The following is a 15,616-nucleotide window of genomic DNA, read 5'->3' as shown; positions in this document are numbered from 1 at the left end:
TCCTGAGCTGCCCTGGGGAGCCCAGGAGCTCCTCGGGCAGGTTTGAGCCAGAGGTGTGGGTGGACAGCTGGAGAGCCTCACTCTCTGTGAGCCAGGGCTGGGAATTCAGGGCTGTTCTCCACCTCTGCTGGCCAGACCTGCTCAGTCCAGCCTTGGAGGTGCTCCCCAGCATGGACAGGGCTGGAATGGCCTTTGAGCCAGGGTTTGGGGGCTGCTGTTCCAATACAGGATCCCCCTCTGGAGAACAGGCATTCCTAGGGGCTGTGGGATTTCTATGGGCTCACAGAGGTGATGGGCATTCCATCCCCTGTTCAGGGCTCAGGGTGGGCAGGGGAGTCCTGAAGCTCCTAAAAAATCAGACTCTGGCTGGATCTTGCTGTAAAATTCACTGGCACTTCCCTGCTGGACTGAGTGGATCCCTGGGTTTTTTCTTTACAGCATGGCTTCAAAGAGCAGCAGTCAAATGGGAGAATGCTTTTTCTATTTCTGTTTCAGCACAGAGATTATCCCAGGGGCAGACTCTGCACACAACATGACAGCAGCAGCTGAGAGTGTCCCCGAGCAGCACAAGCAGAACCACTTGGGATTGTTCAGTACTGGGCTCTGGGCAAACTGCAATTTTATGGAGAGGGTCAGAAGGGCTAAGCACTCAAAAATCCCCAGAAATGTGATCTCAGAGTGTGTGAATCAGAACTGCATCCTCATCTCAGGGCAGCTGTAGCAGCTGGAGAGCTGGTCCAGGGGTTTGCGAGTAATGAGAGTCATTAGTAAACACAACCATCTCTAATGTCCTTAAAATTGCACAGTTATTACAAATTAACCCCTGGCACTGTGTTTGTCTGCCCTCCTTTGCTATTCCATTGATGCTCCCAGTTTTCTGTGTTATTTCCCTGCCCAGCCCCTGAGAGCTGTGAGCTGCAGGGCACAAGGTGCAGGATGGATGTGACAATTTGAGCCCTAACCCAGAGCCCTGCTGATACTGGGGAGCTGGCAAATGACCCCACAGATGCTTCTGCAAATGGGTTTTAAAGGATTTGCTTCTCCACATTTGCAGTGAGCCTGTTGCTGGTGGTGATGGCTCCTTTTCCGAAACACTCATTCCTGGAATTCCCTAAAAATACCCACCCTAAAGTCAACTCCATTCTGCTGGAAGTAAGAGAAGGGAAAGGCCATTGTTGTATTTCCTTCATTTATGGGCAGAGGTTGTGCCCCTGCCCACAGACACCCCGAAGTATTTCCAGCAAAGCATGGCCTGAGAGCTCCTCCACATTTAACTCCAGGAGAACCTTTCTCCAGTCTGCACAGACTGAAATAAGTTTGGATTTTGGACAATGTAGAGATTTTCTCTGGGGAAGAAGAAAACCCCTGCTTGAGGCCCTACGAAACAACACCTTTCTATGTACAGAAAGCAAGAGGCTTACTCACATGTTCCCTCAGTTCAAGATGCGAGTCATTGCTAGAAGGTTCCTCGTTCTTTGTGTTACCATAGGTTGGATTTGGTGCAGGAATTTGAATATTCCTGATCGTTCTCCCCTGTTGGATCCTTCCCTCAGACCCTGCCTTGACTCCTCTGCACACTGGAGGCAGAAACACCCATGTCAGAGGTGGGACTCTGCTTTTTGCCCCTTTTACTGCACTTTTGGAGTCCTCTCCATACCTAGTGTACACCTTCTTGTTTGTTCTTTTGGCATTACTAAATTCTATTTCTGGACAGCTGGAACAGAGCTGCCTCTACCAAGTCACCACTGGGGCAGAGTCCTGAGGAAACTCAGAAGGGTCTGATTGTCCCGGCTTGCAGTTTGAGGGTAAAACCATGTCCTGCAAGGCACAGTGCCATGAGCTCCTGGGGCTGAGCAGTGGTGGGAGGCAGCTGGAGCCCTGAGCTGTGCAGCAGCGAGGTGTGGCCCAGCAGGGAGAAGCTGACCGTGCTCCTGTGGCTCTCTCCATGCAGGACCCCGGCCATGATCGGCTGCTCCTTCGTGGTCAACAGGAGATTCTTCGGCGAGATCGGCCTGCTGGACCCCGGCATGGACGTGTACGGAGGGGAGAACATCGAGCTGGGCATCAAGGTTGGTGTCACCTGGGCAGCAGTGTCACCTCTTGGTGCTGTCAGGAGCTCAAAGCTTTCGCTGAGTTGCCCCAGACAGTTACTGGAATCCTTCAGGGGAGCTGGGAGGGGGTGGCACTCACAGCGTTTTAATTTCACTTTAAAAAGTGACTTGGTTTTAGGGATGAGTTTAATTTTTTTTTCCCTTGGATTCCAGTCTGATCTGATGCAAAAAGCTGCTGAAATGAAATGGCATTTCCAGCTTGAACCTGGCTGTGTTGTCACAGTGTTGCTGGAAGTTTTAGGGATCTTAAATACCAGGAAAAACACAGTTGGGTGAGCAGTGTTTTGGGGTGCTGGGACTCCTGTGAGTGTCTAAGGAAGACAAAAAGCCTGTAAATATTTTCCAGGCATTTAGCATCTGCAAATAAAATGTGCTTACAAGCACAAAACCTGCTTTGAACAGTGCAACTCCACAAGGCAGGATTTCAGAGCTGCCTCAGTGCGTCCCCCCTGACAACATCCCTTGATTACTGTGTACAATATTAGATCTGGCTTAGTGATTCAAGTGTTTACACACACTGAAGTGATTCATAAGTGATGAATTCCATGTTCAGAGTAACCTGGGATGGCAGAGTCTGTGGAGATTCTCCCAGGCATGGTTTGGAGTACGACACTTGAGCATTAACGAGCTGATAGAGGGAGGCTGGAGACTTCTAACTGGAAAATTGCATTGATTGTGATGTTGTAAAAAATGAAAAATCATTGTTCAGCTCCGAGATTTACCAGAGGATATTTGCTTTGCTGGCAAGACACAGGAAACTTAGGAAATCTATTGTTGTTGGGTATGGGGAGCAATAATCTTGCTTAAACAAGGGAGTAGAAATTAAAGGCTTTCAGTGTGCCACAGAGCTCCTCTCCTTGTGCAGTAATTACTGCTCATCCTGCAGTGGGGCTGGAGAGATCCCTCCCCAAACCCAGCTCCTCTCACAGCCCTCCTGCTTTGTTGGGATTTGGGATTTTTGGTCTCATGGTGGAGGTGCTCTTTGCACAATAATTCAGCCCATTTGCTTGGCTTGGGGGGATTTCATTGGTTGGCTTCTTGACTGGAATAATCAGATGGATGCCTAGAGAAAGTGGTGAGCATTTGTCATCTTCTTTTTCATGTGCTGCATTTTTAGAAAGGCCAATAAACCTCCTTCTGGAAAAAAAAAAAAAAAAACACCTTCTCTTCCCCAAGTGACTTTCCCAAGCGTGAGTTTCTCAGCCATACATTTTCACACTGATGCTGTGTGTTCTGGTCAAGGTTTTTGAACTACTGGTGGTTTTGAGGGCCAAAATACTTATAAATCTGCCTTTTAAGACTGCATAGAAAGTAGAATTTTAAAGATTCTTGAGCTCCAAAAATATTTTTATGAGTATTCTGCTGTTTTGCTGATAAGTGGCTGTCTGGAGTCCCAAGAGTAACTTGAGGGTTCCTTGGTTGTTTCAGTGATTCCTGGATAAAAATAAATGCAGAAAATGTTTCTTTCTTGATGATGGTGCAAATTCCATCATTGTTCTGAGAATCCTGGGACACTTTTAAATGTTTTATGGATGTAATTGTCCCTCTCTGCTCTGCACTGGTGCAGCCTCACCTCAAATCCTGGCAGCAGTTTTGGCGTGAGAATATCTGAAAAATTCAAAGCCAGAACTGCCCAAGGAACAAAAATGAAGTTATAAGCTCATTGAGGCTACAAGAAGGACATGAAAATTTGCAGTGTTTCAGGCAAAAGCACAAGCTAGCCCTGTTATGAGAAATTAAATGCAGGAATCTGAATAACACATTGAAATAAAGGATTGAGAAGGTTGGGCTGGGCTAATGTGGAAGGGCCAAAGCCATGTACAAGAGTCCTGTTTCATTGATGTGCTTCAGAGTGGGAGAGTCCCCATCCCTGAGGGCTTTAACAGTGGGGATGTGGCACTTGGGGACACGGTGCTCGTGGCACTGCTGGCCTTGGCAGTGCTGGGGGCACAGTTCAACTCAAAGATCTCATAGAAACTTGCCAACCTAAGTAATTTCATGATTCTGTGAGTGCTGTTGAGTGAGTTGTACTGTGCCTGTTGTGAGGAAATATCTGGGCTTTACATTTCTTTCAGCTGCTGAGCTCAGGGAGTAAAATGAGAAAAGTCCTGCAGGAGCCTCTTAAACCTCCCTAAAACTGTCCACAGGGTGGCTCTGGGCTCCTGCCTGTGCCCTCTGGGACTGGGTGCTGTGTGCCCTTGTCCTGGCCCAGCCCAGCTCCTGCCCTTTCTGAACAAGCTTTAGGCCAAGTCTTTAAGTCTTTCCTTTCTGGAGGAGCTTCTGCTCTGATTTCATCAGCCTGGTGCCCAATTCTCAGTACTTGAAAGTGCTGCTGCTGCTGAGGATCCCTAGCAGCTCCAAGTGGGAATTTCGGCACAGAGACTTGGTTCCCCATCCCTGCTCCTCCTGCTGGAAAGTTTTCATTGCTTTTGGAGCTGTTTGTGGCCCTGGGTTTCAGTGGGTGTGACTGAGTGGGGAGGCTGGCTGTGCTCTGTGCCTGCCTCGTGCTCTGCAGGGAGGCTTCATGGCTTCTCATGGTTAGTCACAGACATTCCCTAAAGATGCTCCATAAAATTGTGTGTATCTGTTGGAATAAAGATGCCAAAGTCTGTGCCATGGCTGCTGCTGCAGTTTCAAAGTCTGGGATGGGCTGCAAGGTTGTTTTCAGAGGATTTTGTGCTTGTGTCATGCATTGCTAATTAAAGTTATTTGAGTTGTCTTTTCGAGATTAATTTAATCAATAGAGATATTATTACTACTTTGATAGTATCATTTGTACAAATTGTCACTTGAAGAAAGCAATTAACTGGGAATGCTTATTAGCTGATCCATTCCACACCTTATTTGTGCAGTAGGAATCGATTATTGGATTCATTAAGTCAAGCACAATTCAGGGATCCCTTTGAGGTTTAACACTGACTGGAGCTGAGTTTACTGCTGCTGTTAAACTGGCTGAGGGTCGCCTTGGATCCATAAAAGCATTTCCAGAAGAAAAGCATCTCCTCTTAATATCCCAGACTTTCATCCCCCAGATTTGTCCTCTGAACCCAGCAAGACATGTCACTGGTGCTGCCAGGCCAGAGGGTTTATGTGCACAGAGCACGTGGGGTGGCATTCCCATGGCATGGGAATTGTGGAATCCTGGAATGGTTGGGTTGGGAGGGGTGTTAAAAACCATCTGATGCCACCCCCTCCATGGCAGGGACACCTCCCACCATCCCAGGCTGCTCCAAGCCCCAGTGTCCAGCCTGGCCTTGGGCACTGCCAGGGATCCAGGGGCAGCCACAGCTGCTCTGGGCACCCTGTGCCAGCCCTGCCCACCCTGCCAGGGAACAATTCCTGCCCAATCTCCCACCCAGCCCTGCCCTCTGGCAGTGGGAAGCCATTCCCTGTGTCCTGTCCCTCCAGCCCTTGTCCCCAGCCCCTCTCCAGCTCTCCTGGAGCCCCTTTAGGCCCTGAAGGGCCTCTGAGCTCTCCCTGGAGCCTTCTCCTCTCATGTGAGCAGCCCCAGCTCCCAGCCTGGCTCCAGAGCAGAGGGGCTCCAGCCCTGGAGCAGCTCCAGAGCCTCCTCAGGACTTGCTCCGTGTCCTTCCTGTGCTGGGACTCGAGAGCTGCACCCACTCCAGCAGGGTATGAAACTCTGTGCTCATCTGTCAGGGAAAGAAATGTTGGAGTTGGACAACAGAAGATGTTGGAGAAATGTTGGAGTTAGAGCAAGATGTGGAAAGAGCAACAGGGAAACCACTAAAACCTGGAGAAATTTTATTTATCAGCCATGGGAGTTGCCTCTGATCCATGGGCTGGGGCTGTGGGAGTGGATCCATCTCCAGGCACAAGGAGCATGGAGAAAGTCACTCCAGACCTGCTGGTGCCTTGCAGGACCTTGGAGACTCCTGTAGTTCAGCAAACATCAAAAAAAAAAAAAAAAAAAAAAAAAAAAAAAAAAAAAAAAGAGGCTGAAACAATCAAACAACAAACCCCACAAGCCAAACTTGCCAGCAATATAAACTCAGGACCAGTGTTTTATAAGTATTTTATCTGACAGACACCAAAATCCACTTAGAAATTGGGACTTAAGGATGTTTCCACATAAAAATCAATTTGGAGGGAAATAAGCCTAGGGTAGGGCTGACCTTGGGAAAGCTTTTAGAAATACTGATACACCAGGAATACACGACCTCCATGTGTTTATTTGTACCTGCACCCCTGTTAGAGGAGATTTTGCTCTTCAGAGTGATTGTGGTGTGGTTAGAAGAAATATTTCCAGCCCTGAACAATATCCAATCACTGCCTGCATTTATTTTAAGAGCAGGAATCAGCACAAGTGTGAGTTCAGCTCTGAGGTTTGGCATTGGAGCTGTCAGCTCAGGATTTACAGTGGGTGCTTGAGGGTGCTTTAGCTGAAGCTCTGCTCTCGTTTTCTAAACTGGTAAAATGCTTCTCATCCCAACCTTCTCCACGGGGATGGAGCCGTGTTTGGATTGGGGCTGAGCAGGAGGCGATGGGCTGTGGCTGCCCCTCCTTGCGAAGGGGGTGGCAGGAGACACCCAGCTCAGTTCCCTCCTGATGGCAAAGGATTTGTCATCCCTGTTCTCTGCTGGCAGATGGGACAGGTAGAGCAGGGAGAGAGGACTGAAACACTCACCCCAGCTGGTTCTCCTCTTGTCCTTGACAAGTTGATTATTATGCTGGGAAGACTCTGATCATCTTTGCTGGGAAATGTGATGGCTCTGCCCCTGCAGTAACCATGTGAGAGTCACTGGTGGGTGAAGAAATCCATTTCAGGACTCAGCCATGCCTTGTTGTCACTTCAAACTCTGGCAGGTGTCAACTTTTTACTGATTTTTGTGGGATTGGTGGCTCTGGCAGGCAGCCATTGGGATTTCTCAGGGTTGGTTTAACACTGGGCCATGGTCAGAGCCCCTCCAGGGGCCTGGATGGTGAAATCCAGATGTGGAGAGCAGGAACAGCATCGCTGTGGCTGTTGGGCTGTGGGGAGCGAGGACAAGGGGCTGGGCAGGTTCATGGATTTGCAGAGTTGGCTTTCTTTGTGCCCTTCACCAGTGGGTTTCTGAGCCCCTGGGGGAGCCCCTGCCGTGCTCACCTGACTCTGCTCCTCCTCAGCAGGACTCGCCCATGGTGTGCTTCCACTCCAGTTTGGTGGGGTTTGGATTCCCCCTGCTGTAGGGTTTGGCTCTCACTGACTGTCCACTCCTCAGGGAGGTGCTTCCACACTGGGCTGGGGACACCAGAGACACCTCCAGTGTCCCCAGGACAGTTGGGGTTTGATTTCTCATCCCACACTGTTTTCCTTGGGTATGAGTTCCATCGCTTTAACTCCTCCTGGGCTTCCAGCTCTCCACCCTCTGTGGGGGAAGAGGCTAGGGAGGCACCTGGGTCTGCTCTGAGTGCCACATCTTCCTCAGACACCTCCAGGGATGGGACTCCAAACCTCCCTGGGCAGTTCCAGTGCCTGACAGCCCTTCCCAGGAAGAAATTCCTTGTGATGTCCAAGCTGAGCCTCCCCTGATGCAGCTTGAGGCTGTGTCCCTTGTTCCCTGGGAGCAGAGGCTCCGTGGCAGTGCTCACTGGGATGCTTAGGCACCCCTTCATCTGCATCCCAAGGATCCCTCAGTGCTGCCCCATCCAGGACTTGTCCCCAGGCACTCCTTGCTGGTGTGGCAAGGATTCAGGGACTTCCCTGCAGCAGGAGCTGGCATGCAGGGAAATAAATCCTTGAAATTCCATCTTGCCCAGCATCCTGCAAGGCACACTGCTCTTCTTTACTGGCCCCTGGGTCCTGGGGCAGCCCTTGCTGTCCCCATCGCCTGGGCCACGGGCACTTCTCCAGCCCTGAGATGTCATTACTGTGGGGAGGATGCATGGGCTGGTGCAGCCCTGCCTGCCCCAGTGCCTGCAGGCTGCAATTTGGGCAGGAATTGCAGAGCTGCAGCAATGCTGGGCCCTCTAGCAGTGTTTTATAGCAGCTCTCCCTGGAGAGTTGTCCTCCAGAGTACAACTGTCCTCCAGAGTATTCCTGGGTGCCTGGAGCAGGCTCTGGAATCTGCCCTCACTCCTCCCTGTGCAAGGTGAGCATCAGCACATTTGCTCTGTGCATGTGCTGCAGTGTCTGGGGTATAAATTACCCCATAAACCAGAAAAAACCAGGCTTGTCTCTCCCTAAAATCCAACTCCCAGAAAAACTGAACTTTGACTTCTGACAAAAAAAACCCACTCTTGGGAAATGCCAAGGAAAATGTGACACCAAGAAATGAGGCTCATAATGAACTGAGGTGAGGAATGAGGAGTTTTTTCACCCCATTATATTCCTAAAGCCTTTGGAAAGCTCCCTGCCTGTCCTGACTGCAAAGCAAGGGGATATTTTTGTGGTTTTATCTGTCCTTTCTTACGAGCAGCCTCACCTGTGATGCACCTGCTGTGGGATACACAGGTCCCTTCCCACCTCAGCCAGAGACACAAAGTTGATTTTGTCCCTCTCCTGGTGTCTGGTGACTCAGGCAGGAGCAGCAGTCTCACTGACTGTTGGCTTTTTCCAGACTCTCTCTTCATTGACTACAGATTTCCTCTAAGCTCGAGGATTATCCTGGTAAGATGTAATCAACGCTGTTGCACTCTTGTGATTTTCAACCCAAAACCTCAGAGTTAAAAATTCCCAAGGAGATTTTAGTGTGTTTGGGGTCTCTGTGAGGCTTTGCTGTTGTCCTCTCTCAAGGACTTTGAGGTCAAACCTGTTCATTTTCACAAACAGCCCCATTTTCCCTGAGCCCTGGCTGCAGTCGAGGCTCTCAGAGCTGGATAAGCTGCATTTCCTTCTCATGTGAACAACTGGACAGGGAATGCAGCTGGAAGGCAGCTGACAGCCTGATGGGATGGCAAGGAGCAGACTGACAAGCATTTCCCTGCCCACATCCATCGCAGCCCTGCAGAGCCAGCAGGAAATTGCAATGACAATAAAAGAGTTGGTGACCCAGCATTGCCCAGCCCTGGAGGAGGCAGCTGCACTCCCGGATTCAGGGAGACCTTTCTGCCCTTCCCTCTGCCTCCTCCTCCTCCACCCCGTGTGGCTGCAGGACCCTCCTGCATTCCCCTGGGACACCCACACCCCTTGGACACCCCAGTCCTTGCTTGGGGATACCTGAGAGCCCTGTGTTTGGTGTTGGGCCAGGGCCAGGCTGGATGGATGGGGCCATTCCCAGATCCCAGTGTTTGTGTCCAGTCCCTGCTCCTGCCTTTGCCTGTGCTGTGGCTGGACCTGCTCCCTGCTGTCTGTCACCAGCTGCCTGTGTGACAGCAGGGATGTCACCTCTGGCTGCACAATCCTGCCTGGCTCCAGGGCTTTGGGAAAGGCTCTGGAAGATCCCTGTGGGATTGTGCCATGTCCAGCCCGGGACTGGCTCTGATCCAGACAAATCCTTGAGCTCCTTTTGCCTGGTGTGCCGTGTTCAGGTGGATTTTGTGCCTGAAGCTCGTTTGGGGTAGGGATTGCATCACCTCCCGGGTGTAGGAAAGGTGTTGGCATCCTTGGGCTCTGCAGGATCCCTGGCAGTGCTCAGAAGCAGCAGCTCCTTTGATCGTCTCAGATTCCCTGCCTCCCTTCTCCCACAGCTTTCCCAGACCTGAGGGACTGCTTCAGTGCAACAAGGAGGAGAAAATTCACAGCCAAATTCAGTGGGAACTCATAATTTCTCTCCTCGAGCCCGCCTGGAAAATCTCCCCTTTCTTTCCATGAGCAGGGGAGCCTGGCAGTGAATGTGTGTCCCTGGATGTGACACCACTGAGCCTTGCCCTGAGATAACAGTGGGAACAACTGACAGGATTTACATTTCCCGGTGCATTTAGCCCTGTCTGGAGTGTCTTTGTGATTCCCGTGGAGCTCCGTGGGGCTCCTCCTGAGCAACACTCCCAGCTGGAGCTACCTGGGAAGGGAATTCCCTCCCAGCAGTGAGTGTTCTGCCTTCTCTGAGCTAATTCATTATTCACAGCCGGGCTCTTGGCTCAGAGATGATCTGATGGCTCTGATGCACCTCTGCCTAAGGTCTGAGAGGTGTTCAACCTCTTTTATCCCTCTCCTGGCTCCAGGGTTTCCTCAGCAGTCCCTCAGCAGGGAAGATGCTCGACCTCCTCAGCAGCCTGCCACAGCTCACCTCCTGTCCTGCCTCAAACAGAAGGATTCAGTGGCTTTTCAGCCTTCCTTGGCCTTGGCTAAAAGCTGCCACTAAGGCACTGGATGCCATGGAACTGAAGGATCTATTGAGGTTTTTCTGCTGTAGGATTGGAACAGCATTTCCTGTCTCTCCCTGAGCTGGTTGGAAGCTGCTGGTGCAGGAAGCAGATGAAAAAATGAAATGAAATTAAATTGCACCTCTGACTGGCCAGGCTGGGATCCAGCAGAGCAATTAACTTCCAACCGCCTGGGCAGCCCTTTTAATTTTGGTGGTACTATTTCACCTGCTTAAGTGCACTTCTGGATCGAGGCCTCTGTAGCTGAACTTGAGCCATAAGGGTTAATATTGCCAGAATTAAATTTTTCCTTTAGAAGGAAAGAAAGTGTTGTTCCTCATCCCTGCCCCTCTAAACAGTGCTTCCATTTAATGAGCTAATTAACTCATCTGGCTTTAAAATACAAGTACATTCTTCTTGGCTTTTGTCATGTGTCACCACCTTCTTGGCAGTTATTATGTCTTATTTACACAGAAAATACAGCAGAAGAGAAGTGAACCTGTTCAGTGCTTGAATTTATACACAAAGCCTCAGTACCAAACTCATTATTTCATTTTCATCAACAGACACAAAATATGTGTTAATTAACCAAAGTGCTGCTAGTGGGCATATGCAAATGAAGTGGCATCAATCAGGCCAGGATCACCTTTTTTTTTTTTTTTTTTTTTTTTTTTTTTTTTTTTTTTTTTTTTTTTTTTCCCAGCTTTTCCTTTATTAAGAAATACAGCTTTGTGCTGACTGCAGTTCCTTAATATCAGATCTGTGCCTTGAAGCAAAGAGCCTCAGAATCTCCCAGCACTGCAGAATCCACTGGAAATGATGCAGCTGATAATGAAGATTTCCTGTGTAATCCCAGGGGGGACAGAATTGTCTGGATCTACCTCAGGCACTGAGAACCCAAATTTATTTTTCTAGGAGAGGTTTCATTCTGTCGAAGCAGCAGAGTTAAACTGAGAGAGACAACTGGGCATGAATTCACATTTGGACTAAACACATCGAACTTAAGATGGGAAGTGGGAGTTGTGAGTCTGCAGCTCTGCTTTTCCAAGGCACATGGTGCCAGCAGGACCCAAAGGATCTGCCCTGGAGGTGTGACAGGTGCTTAAAAAGGGATCCTTGTGTCCCCTCCCTGTCGCTAGAGGACACGAAATGAAGGATGTGTACGTAGTCAGTCGTCAGGGCAAAAAAAGAGGGAAGTTTACTTCTTGACCTCGATTTATCTAGATTCTGGACAATGAGCAGGGATTGGAGGATGAGGTTGCCACCTCTCTGACCCCACTGGTCAAACTCGAAGTCCATCAATTGTCCTTCCTCCAGAGAGGAATGATAAACAAAAAGAACGGTGTGCAAAACATCACTTTTGTTGACGTGACAATCGGTGAGAAACTCCACTACAAAAATGGAAACATCAGAAGGCTGAAAAAGATCAGGGTGACACTTCCCTGCTCCCTGGGTGCCACTGCCAGAGGCCCTGGGGATGCTCCTCAGCTTGGAAATCCCTCAGGTGTGTGCCCAGCACTTTGCACATCCCTGTCCTGCACATCTCCCGGCCAGGGCAATGTCTGCAGGAGGAGCTTTGGCAGTGAGCAGGCTCAGGGCTGACCTGCATCCAGCACCTCCTTCATCTGATTGTACTTTTGGCATCTTTCAAGCATTGATTGTGCTAAGAGCAGGGCAGTGGCTTTAGAATTGCTTGGTAGGATGCTTTTTGTTTCCTTCCCAAAGGCAATATTGGATATTAACTGATGAGCCAGGACTGGGGGGAGGTGCTGGAGCCTTTAGTGTTTAAGAAAAGCTGGCAAAGACATTGTGAAGGATGAAGAAACATCTTGCTCTCTGGTCTTTTCCATCCCGAGATGTTGACCCCCCTGCCAAAGAGAGACAGCTGTTGATTTTCACCTTTCAGGTGGCACAGGAAGGTTCCCAGTGAACCCCAGCTGCTCTGGGTCCCTCCTGTGCCTGCCCATTTTGTTCCTGGAGCTTTGGGCAGAGGGAATTCATCCAAATCCCGCGGCTGAACCGTCTCTCTGTGATTTTCTGTGCTGTCAGGACACATTTTCCTCTTTCCAGTCCCCTCCAATCAGTGTGAGCTCCCCCAGAGTGAACCCAAACCCACACTGGGGCTCGGCTGTCACCCCCCATTAGGTTGGATTTGGTCGACTCTGCAGCTGTAGAGCTGCAAACAAAGACAAAGTTTGCATCTGGAAGTTCAGTGCTTTTCCTCACCTTCCTGGGAATTGGGGTTTAAATCCATTTCAGTGTACACAATTACATCTGGTTTCTGTTTAGCATTTTTAACTTTGGCCATTTTGGAGCTCTGTGGGTCTGCAACAAGCTCATGTTCCTTGATGGACTATTCCAGGCTCAGGAACCTGGCCTTTGGCTGTGAATATGAAAACCCAGCGTTCCTGTGGCTTTGGTTTGTGCTCAGCCAGTTCCAGATCCTGTAACCTCTCACCAGCCTGGTGAACTCAGATTTTGGCAGGAATTGTTTTCTCCTGATCTGTGCTTGTTGAAGAAGGTGCTCAGAGGTGGGAATCCCAGGAGATGCCACAGGGGATGCTACTTTAATAGCCAGCTCAGACATCCTCATTCCACACTGGAAAAGAACAGAGCTTGGAACAATCCCAGTTTCCTGATGTTCCCAGCAGCTCCTGCCCCGAGCTGCTCTGACAAAGGCCCTGTGGCAGCCAGGCTTCTTCAGGCACAGCCAAATCCCATCAGAGCAGGGTGATCACTTCTCCATGGCTTGCCTTTGCTAAAGGCTCTCCCAGCTCCTCCCTGAGCCAATGTGCTGCTCCTCCTGGCCCAGGGTCTGTCCCCTGTGCTGCCTGGAGCTGCACCTCCACCTGCTCCTGAGGCCATGGGGCAAAAGCTTCCAAATTCAGCTGACACATGGTTCAGAAAGCAGACCTGGGTCCCTGTGGCTCGGGGTGGGTGGGTGGCAGGAGCAGCAGGAGCAGCAGACTCTTTCCAGCAGGGCACCTCACTGGTAATTTTTGCTGACAGCCCAAAATCAGCCAAGTGAACCATTTTAAAAGCCTTTCAGAACTGTTCACTTCCATCATTTGCTGCTTTTGTCAGGCACACAGAAGTGTGTCTTGCCATGTCTTTTGTCTCATTTTTACAAGAGTTCTGTTGTCTATTTAGATTAAATTACAGGAGCAAACAGTTGTTCAGGGATTAATGCTGGGATGATCTGAGGAGAGGTTCAGGAGCAGGAACAGGCTGGTTACCTCAGCAAATAGATTTTTTTTTTCCCTGCTGTATGAGCTCAGGTGTAGCAGTTGAAGCTGCCTCCAGTGTGGGTGGGTCCCCAGTGGGCAGGATCAGCCCAAGGAGGAGTGTGTGGTGTCCCCAGGTGAGGTGAGGGAAGGGGCCAGGTTTGGATTCAGTTGTTTTGGGGTGTCTGGAGCAGGTCCTGCTCTGTGCTGGGTGCTTGGTTTGAGGAGCTGGTGCCAGGGATGTGTCCCCATCTGGGGCACAGGAGCCCCGTGCCCTGGGGAGGTGAGGATCCTGCTGGGAACCACCTGAGCAAGAGCCAACTCCTCGGTGTTGGGGAAGATGAATCAGGGAAACCTTATAAATATGATTGCTTAGCAAAAGATTCTGAAAATATGAAACCTATAATCAAAATAGAAATGAAAGCTGACTTTGAGTTGTAGGATACTGAGTCTTAGTTACTATAGAACCTGAAAACAATGGTCTAGCTGAAGGAGAATCCCTTTGGATTGAGCAGAACCCTTTCTGCTGGCTGAGGGATCCAAAGGTCAGTGTAGCAAAACAGATGTTTAAAGAGCAGTTTTTACAGTTTAAAATACAACACAGTATGGTAATGTAGGAGTTCTTACAGGCTGGATGTAGATTCTATAGGATTTTGTGTCTTGTGTTGGTTGGTCACTGAAAATTAGAATATTCATCACAGAAGGAGATAGAATGGATTGTAACAAAGACCTCACTCTCTCTGACCCTTCCTCTTCCCCCTGCTCTCGCTCTCTCCTGCTCTCTTCCCCCTGCCCTTTGCTCTCTCTCTCCCTTCTCTCTCAGCTCTCCTCCTGCTGTTCTCTCTCCCTCTCTCTTTGGGACTCCCTCCAGCCCAGGCTGGTGGCTGAAGGCAGGACCCTTTTACCCCCTTTTTACCCTTGCAATAAACCCACATGTTCTAGGATATACAGGCTGGCAGAATTCCTTGTCCCAGCCGTCCGTGGATTCGCCTACACTCGGGAGGGAAAAGCTTCTGACAAAAGGCCTAGAACGTGTGGGGTTTGTGTCATCCCTGCCTCCAAACCCCTCTGGTGGAAAGTCACAGCCCAGGCCACGGAGCTTGGCCCTATGTCCTGCTTCAAAGCACCTCTTCCTTCTATAATCTCTGTTACATTTAAATTTAAAAACATTTATAGCAACTATATTTTCATTTTTTAGGAGCGACACGTAGACACTGAATCCTCCTCCCCCGTTCCCACACCTTTATGTCCAATAAAACTGAGAAGTATCTTCCCAAAAATGAGCAGCCAGGGGAGTGTGAGCCTGGGCTGCCTGGTTTCATTTGCACCAGGGATAGCACTTGCTGCATTTAATGGATTTTCTTGGCTTTCTGGGACACATTTAAAGGGGAAAATGTGTTTATTGGCATCAAATTTAGAAGACCTGTAACATTTAAGAGGGAGAAATGTTTGAAAATGTGATCTGAAATGGGGAATTGTCAGTTCTGCTGTCTTTGCAGAAGTTCTGGCAGTTTTACTGACCAGGTTGCTGTGGTGCAGATAGAATCTGAGCCCTGAAAAACTGAATGCATAATAAAATACCTATGGCATGCCATCATTTCTGGTTATGTTACTATAACTGGAGTGTATATCTAAAGGCAATCATCGCTGGAGAGGAGGGAGGATAACACAGAGCTTTAAATTTCATTAGACATTGAAACATCTGAAGGAGGAACTCTAATGGTTATATATAATAAACCTCTTTTTTTATCTTCCCATAAAATCGTATCTCTTTTCCTTTTCCCCCTCAAGTTGAGCTGCCTCGCCGTGTGCAGGGTTCTGAAATAAATCGATGATTAACTAAACAACAGGAATTCATAAACCCCCTTATTTTATAGCAACATTTAAGGTAGTGCACAGTGCACGCTCCCCAAGCTGATCTACGCCCTCAGGTCCATTCTCTGAGCTGGAGATAAATGAGGAGTTAGATCTGCTGGAGGTTATGCTCGGGTAGTTCCCACCCTGGTGGTGTAAATCCAGGGGTTTATGGAAGGAGAAGAG

The 15,616-nt window shown here is 49.3% G+C and overlaps 1 protein-coding gene across 1 annotated transcript in view; it reads left to right on the top strand.

Annotated features, from left to right (window-relative positions):
* Positions 1 to 15,616, top strand: part of GALNT17 (polypeptide N-acetylgalactosaminyltransferase 17) — a 203,166-nt gene that overhangs the window by 132,290 nt on the left and 55,260 nt on the right. The window contains exon 6 of the mRNA XM_066333123.1: positions 1,952 to 2,069. Within this exon, the coding sequence (XP_066189220.1) occupies positions 1,952 to 2,069 (118 nt within the window). The remainder of the gene's footprint in view (positions 1 to 1,951; positions 2,070 to 15,616) is intronic.

This window comes from Sylvia atricapilla, chromosome 20, assembly GCF_009819655.1.
Source record: "Sylvia atricapilla isolate bSylAtr1 chromosome 20, bSylAtr1.pri, whole genome shotgun sequence".
Taxonomy (NCBI): Eukaryota; Metazoa; Chordata; class Aves; order Passeriformes; family Sylviidae; genus Sylvia; species Sylvia atricapilla.
Note: the sequence above shows the minus strand (reverse complement) of the source record. Positions and strands in the feature narration are given on the sequence as shown.